The 12,990-nt window shown below is 37.5% G+C and overlaps 1 protein-coding gene across 1 annotated transcript; it reads right to left on the bottom strand.

The window, feature by feature from the left end:
• Positions 1 to 12,188: 12,188 nt before the first annotated feature.
• On the bottom strand, positions 12,189 to 12,743 carry LOC113294789. Its single transcript, XM_026543168.1, has one exon. The coding sequence runs from the start codon at positions 12,741 to 12,743 to the stop codon at positions 12,189 to 12,191; it is 555 nt and encodes a 184-aa protein (XP_026398953.1).
• Between the last annotated feature and the right edge of the window lie 247 nt (positions 12,744 to 12,990).

Genomic DNA, 12,990 nt, shown 5'->3' with positions numbered 1-12,990 from the left:
TCTTATGATGAAGTGAGCAAGTATTGCACATTCGGTGGATCGTTGAATATTGATTGTTGAACTGAGCAAGTGTTGCTCATGTGATGAATTGTTGAATATTTGATCGTCTGAGCATGTGTTGCTCATATGATGGATTATTGGCAGCGTACCAAAAATATTAATTAGAATACTGGTCGTTGAACCGAGCATAATTAATAAAATTAGTGACCATGAGGTCGTCGTAAAATTATTAAGGTTAGAATCTGGAATGATGATCCTTGGATAAAGAAACCCTAATTTGATCAATTGATGATCAATTCATGGTTCGTCAGAATTTCAACTATGGGATGAAGGAGGGAGCGACTACATGGGACCGTGGATCAACCATGTAGTGTCCATATGCTCACGTGAGCAAATACAAAGAACTCCTGAAGAGTTGACGATTTGTTGGTGGAAGAATGATTAAATGCTGGCTTAATCATTTATCCAAAATGCTCGTCTTAGGTGAGAAAACCTAATTAATTATGACGAGGCGAGGGAACGACCATGGAGTCATGAAACCGGCCCTGGGTTGTCACGTGACCGCCTGACGATCACTTCATGAAAATCCAAAGTGTTTGGAAGAGTTTTGAACCTAATACGAGCAATTGTGCAAATTAGGTCAAAACTGTGAAAATTGATGGGACCGACTTCCGTGAGCCAAAGAGCCAATCTTGGTCGGTCAAGATAGCGTGTTCGTGTCCCCAAGGCGTCCGCGTCTTAGTCCTGAGAATTTTTATATTTTCTGGCGTGCAATCGAGCATCCATTCGAGAAAATATGCCAAAATTAGGGTTTCGACGAAACTGAGGAAAACACCATGAGATGATGAAAAATAATTATAAAATAAGGAATGAGGAGGCGTGGGACCGCCGTGGTCAAGGCATGGTCGGCCAGTCATGACCACAGTCCCACGAGTTTCCCTAATTTTATAATATTTTGATGATTTTATGAAAAATTCATGAATTTTGAGAAATTTGATGAATTTAGGGAGTTTCCATGAACTGAAGGAGTTTTCATGAGTTCAGGGAAGCAAAAAATATTAAAATAATAAAAACAAGGGCGTGTGGGACCGTGGAGGCATGGCCGGCCGGCTTGGGCCCGGTCTCACGAGTTTTCATAATTTTTTAGGTATTTTTGATGATTTGAGGGAAATACCATGAAATCAAGGAATTTGATGAATTCAAGGAAAACTAATAATAAAATAATAAGACAAAGGGGCGTATGGGACCGGCTAGGGCATGGCCGGCCGTCCAATGCCCGGTCCCACAAGTTTTCATAATTTATATTATTTTATTATTATTTGATGATTTGTGCAAAAATACCATGAAATCAAAGAGTTTTTCATGAAAATAGAGAAATAATAATAAATAATAAGGAACCGTGGATGTGGGGCCGGTTGGGACCAAGGCATGGCCGGTTGGCCAATGGCACGCCCCACACTCCTTTCCTTAATTTTATATTATTTTTTATGGATTTATAGAAGTACCATGAAACCGAGGAGTTTCCTCGAGACGAAGGAGATTTGATAAAACGAGAGGATTTTCATCAAATCATGGAAAATAATAAAAATGCATTAAAAATATAAAACTGGCGTGGGATTGACCACGACACGGTCGGTCGGTCGTGTGTCCGTGCTCCCAGCACCCTGGTCAATATTTTTAATTATTTATTATTTTCTTCTCTATTTTGCATAGGTTCATCGTTTCGTTGTATTTTTGAAATACTCGTTCGTGCGGTGACTGTTAGTGTATCATCGTTGAATACACCTTCACCATTTGAATCGGGGCTTACTTAGAGGTATCTCAGACGCCCGGTTGTTGATTATTTATTACTAATTGTGGAATTCAGTGGAGAATAATTCACAAAACTGAGTAATAAGATGTTTATTATTAATTCATAGGATCAGCCGAGGATTCGACTACAAATTCAGAATAATAAAGTGAGCATTACCATTCCATGGGATCGTAGATTCGACCATAGAATCGGAGTAATTAAGGTTTATCTATTACCATTTATGAGACCAGTTGTGGATTCGATCATGAAATCGGGGTAATGAGATAATATAGTTATTGCTATTCTATGAGATCAAGTCATGGATTCGATCATAGAATCAGAACAATTGTTATTGTCATTCCATGGGACCAGTCGTGGATTCGACCATGGAATAGGAGCGATTGTAATTAGGAATAATTAACTTTGTGGCTCTATACTAGCAGAGCAAGCTGTCTAGGAGCATTAATTATCCCGATATGAGCTTAGTCATATCCTTTATATAGTCAGGGTAAACTCGTTGTTTGTTCCTGAAGACGTTATCGCTTTATACTAGCAGAGCAAGCTATCTAGGATCCATCCATCACGTGATTCTATATAGAAATAATCACTGAAAGTATTCAGTATTCCTGAGATATGCCGTTGTCCGGTCGTGAGACTACATATCCACATGTACTCTGAGAGAAAGTACTCTCCGTTGAGAATTCGAGAGAGAGCCGTGTCTCGATACTCAAGTCTGATTGCTGAATCAGAGCTTCGTATAATTATGAGTTTACAATTTTAGCCTTTGTCGAAAATCCACCATCTACAGGATCATACCGTCTTTGCTGATTTGGAAAGACCGCACTAGCTTGCTCCAACTCTTCACCATATGAAGGCAAAATAACTACAGCCATCTTTTCCATCATTTGCTCCATATTATCCATTCTCTGATCACGGTGTGATGATGAATCCGTAACTTCATGCACTCGCCTAACCATTGGTCCACCTCTTGTATAAAATTGTTGCGAGTTTGCAGCCATGCTTTCAATCAACTCGGAGCTTGGGCCACCGTCTTGTTCACTAGAGCTCCACCACCCGCTGCATCAAGAAGATATCTATCACTTGTTTGGAGGCCTTCATAAAAGTATTGGATTATCATAGCGTCACTGAATTGGTGGTGTGGACAGCTTGCCACCAATCTCTTGTATCGCTCCTAACATTCATACAAAGATTCTCCTACGTGTTGCTTTATCCCACAAATGTCTTTGCGAATTTGAGTAGCCTTTGACGCAGGAAAATACCTCTCTAGAAAGAGTTTCTTCAACCCGTTCCATCTAGTGACACTTCCGGATGGTAAATAATACAACCATTCCTTAGTATTGTCCGCCAAAGAGAATGGAAAAGATTTCAACATTGCATCATCGGCATTAATCTCCGGTGGTAGCATGTCCGTGACTATGGTATGGAAATCAATGAGATGCTTGTTTGGATCCTCATTCGCCATGCCATGAAACTTCTGTAACTCTCTAATCAACCCCGGATTGATCTCGAAGGTTGAATTTGTTTGGATACACCATCGTTGTGTATCAAGCCTATGAGAAGCCAAGTCCTTGAGGGTACGATCACCCGTTGCTTCTTCTTCAATTACTGGTTCTTCTTCAACTAGTGGTTCTTCTACGAATGAAACCTCTTGTTCTTCTTCTAGTTGTAACTCTTCTTCCACTTCTAACTCTTGTTCTTCCGTTGTGTCTTGACTTGGTTGGAGTATTGTGCCTCTTCGAGTAGCTATCCCGCACCTTGGATAGTTCCAATCTTTAGAAGCTAGGGATTAGGTACCTGAAAAAAATTCTCGCAAACAAGTGAGAAACAAGACAAGAAAACAAAAAGCAGAGATAAAAGCAGAAATGATGATAAGAAACTAAAAACTTAATAACAAGTCGTATGCCTCCCCGGAAGCGGCGCCAAAATTTGATCGTTGTCGTATGCGTCAAAAATAATTTCACTTTCTCACTCTACTAATATAAATGAAGTACGTGGTAAGAAAGAGTTCGTTCCCACAGAGAGGCAATTGTTGTTATAAAAATTTCAGTTTCATAGTAACCAATGGGGTAATTTTTTTTTTAGCAAAGCAACAAAAATAAATTGAAAGCAAAGTAATAATTGGAATAATCACTAGAAGAAGATATTGGTTACGGGATAGTATCATTCACAAACATGTATTTTCATCAATGACTAGAATTGATATTTTAATCTCTCATTTATTAAAAGTCCTAAGATACTTTGATCGCGAGTATATCCCGCTAATTCCCTGATTTCATCACAACCACATTAAAAGATGCATATGTGAATTCTTCCTAGAAAACAACCTAAAGTGTAAAAGCACAATTAATTTTAACTCCCTAAAAGCACTAAGTTCTATGGAATAAGACTAATCAAGGCAATCAAACGTGTAAAAGCACTAATTCAATTTAACCAAGGTTATGATTCATTTGTGACAAGTATGATATATCACTACAAGCATTACCCACAATTATGCTACTTAGAATCAGGGATAAACAAATTTTTCGTATTGAAAACCCTAATATAGCTTTAGAAATGAATGCAAATCGGATTGATTCCGGACTCAACCAAACAAACAATCAAATCATATGACAATATAAACCATGAATCATAAATAATAAATTATTGAGACAAAACTAATTTATTGAAGTAATATCATGTTGTGAAATCAACTTTATCCCATAACCAATAATAGTTGTTTAGCTACTCATATCTTTTGAGTTCATCATAATCATAATCAAAAATGAACTGAAGAAGATGAAAAATAAACGAAAGCAAACCCCAGTAGAATCGCCGCTCTCCAAAGTTCCAAGTAGAAAATACGTGATACAAAGAAAGTAGAAAACTTTCCTTTTTGTAGCTCTTCTTAGGTCAAGTCTTCAAAAGCCCATCACCAAGAAGTCCACCAAGCCCATATAAGAGATATAAGAGAAACACCCACGTAAAAATTCTGCCAAAAATATGTTGCCGGAGAACTGGTGTCGGCGCCAGAAATTGGCCGGAAAACATCTCAGGTGACCGGCAAAGTCCACCCGGTCACCGGTCAACGAGTCAGTTCGGTCGGGTCAACTGAGTTAGCTTGGTCAAACTCAGTGAGTCACACTGAGTCAAGTATGAGTCAAATTCTGGATCATCTGTCTGACTTGGCTGAGTTGGTTGAGGCCTAAGCCATTGCAATCTTACAGAGGCCAGAATTGTGCTGCAGAATCATTACACATCACCACTGCATATCCATCCATGATGGTTATTCATCTTGCATCTTTACCAGCACACATGCTCATTCATCTATATCAATTCTAGTTTCTCAATCTTTCTTGTTCACTTGCAATTTGAACAACATTCCAGTCACCACCATCTGCAATCATTCTTCACAACCTAGGTGCAACACTGCACCATCTGTAGCTTCCTTGTAACAATTTCAACTGCACTACTGCCACCATAAACTGCAGATGCCACTACTGCTGCAATTTCAGTTCTTTCCTAACCTGTTGTCAGACCATATCCGCAGCACCTGCATTTTCGTACAACACACACACACAGTCTATTGCACATGAACTCAATTCAAACACCAGTTGTAGCTTCATCCATGTAATCTCAGCAGTTGTAACTTCATTCCCCTGCCATAGCTTCTCAGTCACAGTTCCCTCTTCTTGCAACCTGCAACTCAACCTCATGTTCAATCTTGGAAGCAACACGGTAGCAATCAACACCAGAACCTCTTTATTCTGCAACCTCAACTTCCATTAACTTGTCTCATGACTCCACCATAATTATCTCCATACTTGTTGTATATCAATTCCGCAACAACTCATTCCAACAGTTCAAGTCTTCAGCTACAATCCCCATCTCAAGTTGCAATTCTGCAACACAGCTAAACTGCCCGCCATTCACTGCAGCTCAAAATCGAATCCACAGAAAACCTATTTCGATTCTTGCTCTAATTCTCCAGTATTTGAACTTGAAACACTCAGATTCCTTCTCAGCCCATCTCTTCCACCATTACTGCAACATCAATCCCTAACTTGAGGTTCATCTGTTGAGCTTCAAACTCAAAGCAAATTGAAACCCTAACATGTGAATCAATCTTTTCCATTAAATCCTTCTTCACAGTTCATTACACAATCCATCTTCTCCATCATCAGCAGATCGATTTAATGGTAACAACTTCGAGTCTCTTTCTGCAACTCAGAGTCGCAGACAACAACTGCCTCCAAATTCTCGATCAAAACCCTCAATCTGTCACCAACATCAGCAGCAAACAAACATCACAAATCCATTTGATTCTCGAAATGAACCAAACCCATCCTTCAATTTCATCTCTGATTCATCCTCCTCTAACTTCAAGCACACAGAACCCCAGATTCCAACTAAGAAACAGATCTCCCTCTCTTCCATTTTCGACTTCTTTCTGATTCTCTGAAACCCCAATTTCCTGTGTCTGCAATTTCGACCATTAACACCCATAAACCAGTTTCATCAATTTCTTCATAGCTGCGCCTCTTTTTCACACTAAATTTCAGGCAAAGAAAATAATGAGAAGAGAAACTCTTCTCTGAATTTTAGGGTAAGAAAACTGGAGATGATACAGCGACTCAGGAGAAGCAGATAAGGGGTACTCAGATCACTCTAGGCACCCAGAACTCGGATAAAGGCTATCCAATTACTATTTGGCATGTCAGTCTCAGAAAACTGACAGTTCATTCTTCACTCCTTATTACGACCTAAACCGGCTCCATGGATCATTCGCCTATGAATTGACGTTTTTGTGTTTTATGCTCCAAATGGACGATTTCTCCTTCTTTTGCTCCAAATGACTCAAAAGTACCTAAACACTCAAAAGCAAACATAAGATACATATTTTACAAGAAAACTAGTAAAGAAAGCATAAACATAGATATAAAATCAAGGTGTTTACAACACCTATCACCAGCATGTCTAGGGCCAAGGCAAGGTGCGGTTGGCTTGGCATGGTGGGGCCAAGGGTCTGGCATGCCATTGGCGTATAGTGCGGCCAACATGGATGGCATGCCTTGGCGCGGTAAACGTGGATGACATGGTTTGCCATTGGCACAGTGGTGCGGTTGGCATGGTTGGCATGCCTTGGTGCGGTGATGTGGCTGGCATGGTTTGCCATTGACACAGTGGTGCGGCTGGCATGGTTGGCATGCCTTAGCGCGAAGATGTGGCTGGCATGGTTTTCCATTGGCACAGTGGTGCGGCTGGCATGCATGCCTTGGCGCGAAGATGTGGCTGGCATGGTTGGCATGCCTTGGCGCGAAGATGTGGCTGGCATGGTTTGCCATTGGAACGGTGGTGCGGCTGACATGGTTGGCATGCCTTGGCGCGGAGACGTGGATAGCATGGTTGGCATGCCTTGGCGCGGAGACGTGGCTGGTATGGTTTGCCATTGGCACGGTTGTGCAGTTGGCATGGTTGGCATGCCTTGGCGCAGAGACGTGGCTGGCATGGTTTGCCATTGGCACAGTGGTGCATATGGCATGGTTGGCATGCCTTGGCGCGGAGACGTGGCTGGCATGGTTTTCCATTGGCACGGTGGCGTGAGAATTAGGGTTTGGTATGTACGAAGATGATGTCGGTCAATACTAAGGGTTCTGCCGTGGAACATGACACATGTATAAAAAAAGTACCCTGGTAATTCTTATGTAGGCATGCTGATTGATTTAATAAATTTGCTAGTGGTCATAGTGACGTCATGTCAGATGTATGGTTTTACGATTTTAACCCTAAGCTAAAAAACACCATCAACACTAGGAAAGACGAAATCAAATGGGAGTCTAATCCTACATGAGAAATTACAACTAGCTCTGCCTATAAATACATCTCTGGATATCAATATTTTTGTTAATCCATTAGGTTTTAATATGCTGACATGCTTGCTTTTGTGAAAAGAAAACAGTCGTTGGCGAAGAAAAGATGAGATACAGTTGGTACATTCTTAGAAATTTTGATTCCGGTTATATCAGCCTTTATAAGTAATCTTTATAGAATTTCCATGGTTAAAATGACAAGATAAGGGGAGAGGGGGTCAGCTTGGCGAATACCCATCTTCACTGTGAACTGATCCCCAGAAGAGCCACTAAGTAAAACAGAAAATGAAGTGGTGGTAATGCATGGATTACTGATTGACACTAATATCATAAAACCCAAAGGCTGAGAGGATATTTTTTTATAAATTCCCATTCGACCCTATCAAAAGCTTTTGATAGGTCAATCTTAATGGCATTGTATCCCATTTTATCTTTTGTAATTTTCATTGTGTGAAGAATTTTACGTGTTACAATAATATTGACAGTGATCTGCCTTCCATATATGAAGGCAGATTGATTTAGAGCTATTATTTGATAATAATGGGCTTTAACCTGTTAGCGAGGATTTTCGAAATTGATTATTGTTTTTAATCTCGTTTTCATCGGGTGTTTTACAGAGATTTATATGATTTGTAGTAACAATAACAGGAGTGGCAAGTTCATTTATTATATTAGTATCACTCATACTTGAAAAGGAAAGATAACCAAGTAAATCACCAACTTTTTCTTTTGGCAACATGTATGGACAAAACCTGATACAATTGCAAGTATACTTACCTAAAGATCCTTTGACAATATGTATATAGAGTTTATATCTCTTTCTCTTTATAATTAATCATAAAGTCAAGACAACAAAGTCCGTGAACCAGATTGTATTGAAGAGTACTTGGACAATCTCAGAAACCAATATCCAAGATCAATCTAGTCGTATCCAAATAATTGAATTCTAATTGTGTCAAGTATGAAACTTGTTACATAAGAACGAGTCTCGTAATTGATCACAATTAATATGGATTTATCCACTAAGATTAATTATGTATTCCTTGTTCATTTCTTATAATAAAACATAAAACAATATAATGTGGAAAAGAAAAAAATACAAGACACCAGAAGTTTTGTTAACGAGCAAAACTGCACCTGCAGAAAAACACTGCGACCTTGTCCAGATTTGAACACCGAACTGTATTAAGCCGCTAAATACACTAGCCTATTATCAGACTTCGGAATGTAATGTAGTTGAGACTGAATTTACCCTCCAAGAAATATAGCTGCAGTCGTGAGCCTTACGTCTCTTGAACCTCACAAGGCTCTACGCAATTGATTCCCTCAGCAGACATCCTCTATAGCCTAAGAGTCGCTTTATCCTAAGTGAAGACTTTTGATTCGAATCTGCCTCTAATAGATAATCCTATTTGATTTCCCTTTAGATCGATGAATCAAGGATTGGAATCTATTTGCAATAGAGAAAGCTAGCAAACCTTAGAAATATAGAACACTTACACTCAGTTAGCTGAGAACCCTGGATTATTAACCTCCTCTCATGAACAATCTTAAACCGACCAATAGAAGAGTTTCACATATCTATCTTGAGGAATCACAAAGTCTGAGACAAAGAGAACTTTGCAATTTTTATCTATCTCGTTCCTGAAAGAGATTACTAAAATCTCGATAACAGAATAACAAGATCAGGATACACGAACGATCAATGCAAAAATAGTTGGACATGGATTCACGAATCCCTAAGTGAAGTTTTTAAGTCGTAAACCTAATTATGTTACTTAGAGGAAACTAGGTTCATAGAGGACGACTCTAGGAAACAACTAGGAGACAAAAGTGTCAGGGATTGAATTTCCTGGTTGTTTGATTTTCTTTGTTTATAGACGTTCAAGACTAGCTAGGGTTGTTTTGAATTCAAGCAATTCAAGCAAACACTTTCTCTGTTTAGATAAAACTCTTGTTAGGAGTTCATATAAGCATGTGAGAAATTTGCCTTGAAATTACATAGAAGAATATACACTATAGTCCAGAGTACTGGAACTATATATAATGATAGTTCATGAAAAGTATGCCTTAAGAACTAATAAGCACAATCGTGTTCATTTAAGCACTTAAAACTTGAATCATGGTACACATACACAAGGTATTTTAGTAATCAAAGATGTCATAGAGGTTTCACGATAGTTGTAGCAATGCTAAACGTATTTAAGAAAATAGTTCATGAGCGTCTGCTAATTCGTATTGGATAGGTATGCGAGGGTACGCGTACCTATGAACCAGTTTGTGAATTCAGATGACCAAGATATATGTACTAGGTATGCATACCCTAAGGTTATTCACAAACTCAAGCTCTTGAGGTACACGTATTGGGTATGCGTACCTCCCCTTTCACGAGATCAGAACACCATGGTATGTGTACTGGGTATACGTAACTACATATATTCCAAAACTTCAAATATCTATGGTACGCGAACTGGGTATGCGTACCTATCATGCGTTCAGATTTTAATAGTTCTCAAAAACTCTCTTTTTGATGTTTGAAACATTCTCAATTGCGAGACATAAATATCATTATTTGGGAAATTTTTAAATAATCGACAAACATAGTTCTTGAACAATAACTAAGATTGTTAAGGATCTATGAACATCCATTTCTTGAATCATATTTCTAAATGTTTAACAAGATAATCTTGACTCGAAACTTCTTATTTGCAATATTAAATCTACTCGAAGTCATACGACATGGTCTCATATAAATAAAATGGTAATACTTGTGAGTAAATAGAATGGTTCAATCTTTACATACCTCTTTGTTGATGAAAGTTCTCCAAATATATTCGTTTGATCTCCATACTTCAAACTTCGAGGGTTATTCAGTGATGTCTGATACTCAACTACCAACCTCTAATCCTAGTCTGGGACTTGCCTTAAGTAGACCAGAAATTAAGATATAGTTTTCGGCATCTAATATTGACAACAAACTTGAGATAACAAAACTTGTGAGTTCGACCGAGCAGTGCTCTAACAATATTGTTAGAGGTTCCTATGTTTTGTCTAATTAATAGATTTTGAATTTTGTTACTATCTTCTATCCATACACCAAAGTTATCTCTTAGTATATGTGTATGGTTCACTCTTCTTCTACTAGAAGCTTGTGGATGGAAATAAGCAGTATTTTTATCATATTCTCTTAGGTAAAGATAATTCCAATAATTAGTCTCTATATTATACCAGGTATCAAGTTTTTGCTGCGTATGTTTAATTTCATTCATAGGTAATAGAGATATTTTTTATAAGTTTTGTATTTTATTTTTTTAAAAGTTTTATTTTAGTATTTTTTTTCTAAAATAATAAATGTTCCATTTTCTAAGAATTTTTGCCAAATTTTTCATTTTAATATTTAGCTTGAAGGCTTAGATCCTCTAGCTTCAGTTCTCCAATCTTCTTGTACTATTTAATAAAAGTTTTCATGATAAGCATTATTGGAATGTGATCAGATCTCACTCTGACAAGATGCTTGATAATAGAATTCGAATAGATAATAGTCCAAGCATGGGATGCAAGAACTCTATTTATCCTTTCTTTTATATTTTCTTTTCCTTCTCTGTTATTAGACGAAGTGAAAGGGATCCCTAAGTAATTAAGATCAATGAGTCCAAGGTTTTGTATAGAGTCGTATATTAATTTTGTGCACTAGAGTTTTTTTTATTTTGGGGTTTCTTCCATCCTTTTCATTGACATGAAGAACGAAGTTTAAGTCTCCAAAGATTGTTTTTAACCCAAATTCATTAATCACATTCAATCGAAAATGTTTTTCTTGAGCTGAAAGACCTCCATACATACATAACATGTTCTATTTATTATTATGATTATCAATTGTTTCAAAAATAACTAGTCTATCATGAACAAAAATATAATTCATTTTAATGTTTTATGCCATGCAATTATCATTCCATTAGATAAACCAATTATAGGCACAAAAAAAGCATCAGAGCAACTAACCTTTCTAGTAAGCTTTTCCATGTTTCCTAGTTTAGCTTTTGTTTCACCTAGAAAGATTATGCCTAGATTATGTAATTTTAATAACTTTGACATATGTACAACTAAAATCTAAAACAACTAAAATTCAAGATGGATCCTAGTATGCAGATGAAATTATAGACATATAGAAAGAAAGTTTAAATGGCAAAGAAAAATAATGAAAAAGTTGTAAGAACCTGATTGGATATGTCTACTAGGGCTCCAACATATGCAATAGCATCATCAACAACTTTTTCAACATCCATATTATTTTCTTTATTTATATTTTAGTGCATATGTCAGTTCCTTTGTCAAGTTTTTTTTTGAAAGTAAGGTAGATATATTAAGAGAAAAAAGACTTCTAACCATTTGGTTCAGTCTCGTTTAAGGCTAACTCTATTTGAGTATGTCCAACAATGGCTGAATCTGATGTATTAGTAGTTTCTGGTAGTACATGATCAACATAATTTAAATTGTTTGCATCATAAGCTTTTACATAATCAAAAGTAAGTCTAGGAATGATAAAAAGAGGTGCTGATTCTTCCCAAGTTTGATTGACTGGAATTTGTTCCTTTTTTTGCCAAAATATCTGCTGCTCCATTTGCTTTCCTGTCCACAACTTTGAAACCCAAAAAAAACACTAACTGATTTACCAATTTCTTTATTTCATCTAGAACTGCAATACACTGCCACTGGATTGAGTTGCTTTTTCCTTGAACGTACATAGTTGTTGTTGGATTGTCCCATTCAATGATCAAATTTTCAATCTTCTTTGTAACGGCCCATTGGACAGTATGAAGCGGAGTTACTGCTTCTGATTCTTCTGCTGATGAAGCTTTGAAGCTTCCAATTCCTGCTGCCTTGAAATTTCCAGCAAAATTTCGCATGATAAAACCAAAACCTGCATTAGTCTGTGCTGATATCCAAGATGCATCATAATTGATTTTATGAGTATCTTTAGGAGGAAATGACCACAAAATGTTTCTCATAATATGGGAAGTATTAGGTGATCTGTTTGAGAGTATTGCACCAGGATGCCAATAAGCATAGTGTTTTATGATTGACATTGCTAATTGAGCTGAGGAGCAAGATTTATTTTCAAAAATTGTAGAGCATCTCTCCTTCCAGATGAACCAACATTTGGTAGAAGCTAAGGCCATGGAGATAGAGTCTCCATTCCCTATTCTCTACTCATTGTAAACATCTAAGAAGGAGGGAGAAGAGGCAGAGTTAGAAATTACTCCCTGGATAGCATTATGTGCTAGACTCCACACATCCTTTGCATAAGCACAATCAAAAAATAGATGTTGAGTT

The sequence above is a fragment of the Papaver somniferum genome, chromosome 7 (assembly GCF_003573695.1).
Source record: "Papaver somniferum cultivar HN1 chromosome 7, ASM357369v1, whole genome shotgun sequence".
Classification (NCBI taxonomy): domain Eukaryota; kingdom Viridiplantae; phylum Streptophyta; class Magnoliopsida; order Ranunculales; family Papaveraceae; genus Papaver; species Papaver somniferum.
Note: the sequence above shows the minus strand (reverse complement) of the source record. Positions and strands in the feature narration are given on the sequence as shown.

Bases quoted from the DNA above. Each gene is read 5' to 3' on its own strand.
- LOC113294789 (XM_026543168.1), bottom strand. From the start codon at position 12,743: ATGTCAATCATAAAACACTATGCTTATTGGCATCCTGGTGCAATACTC.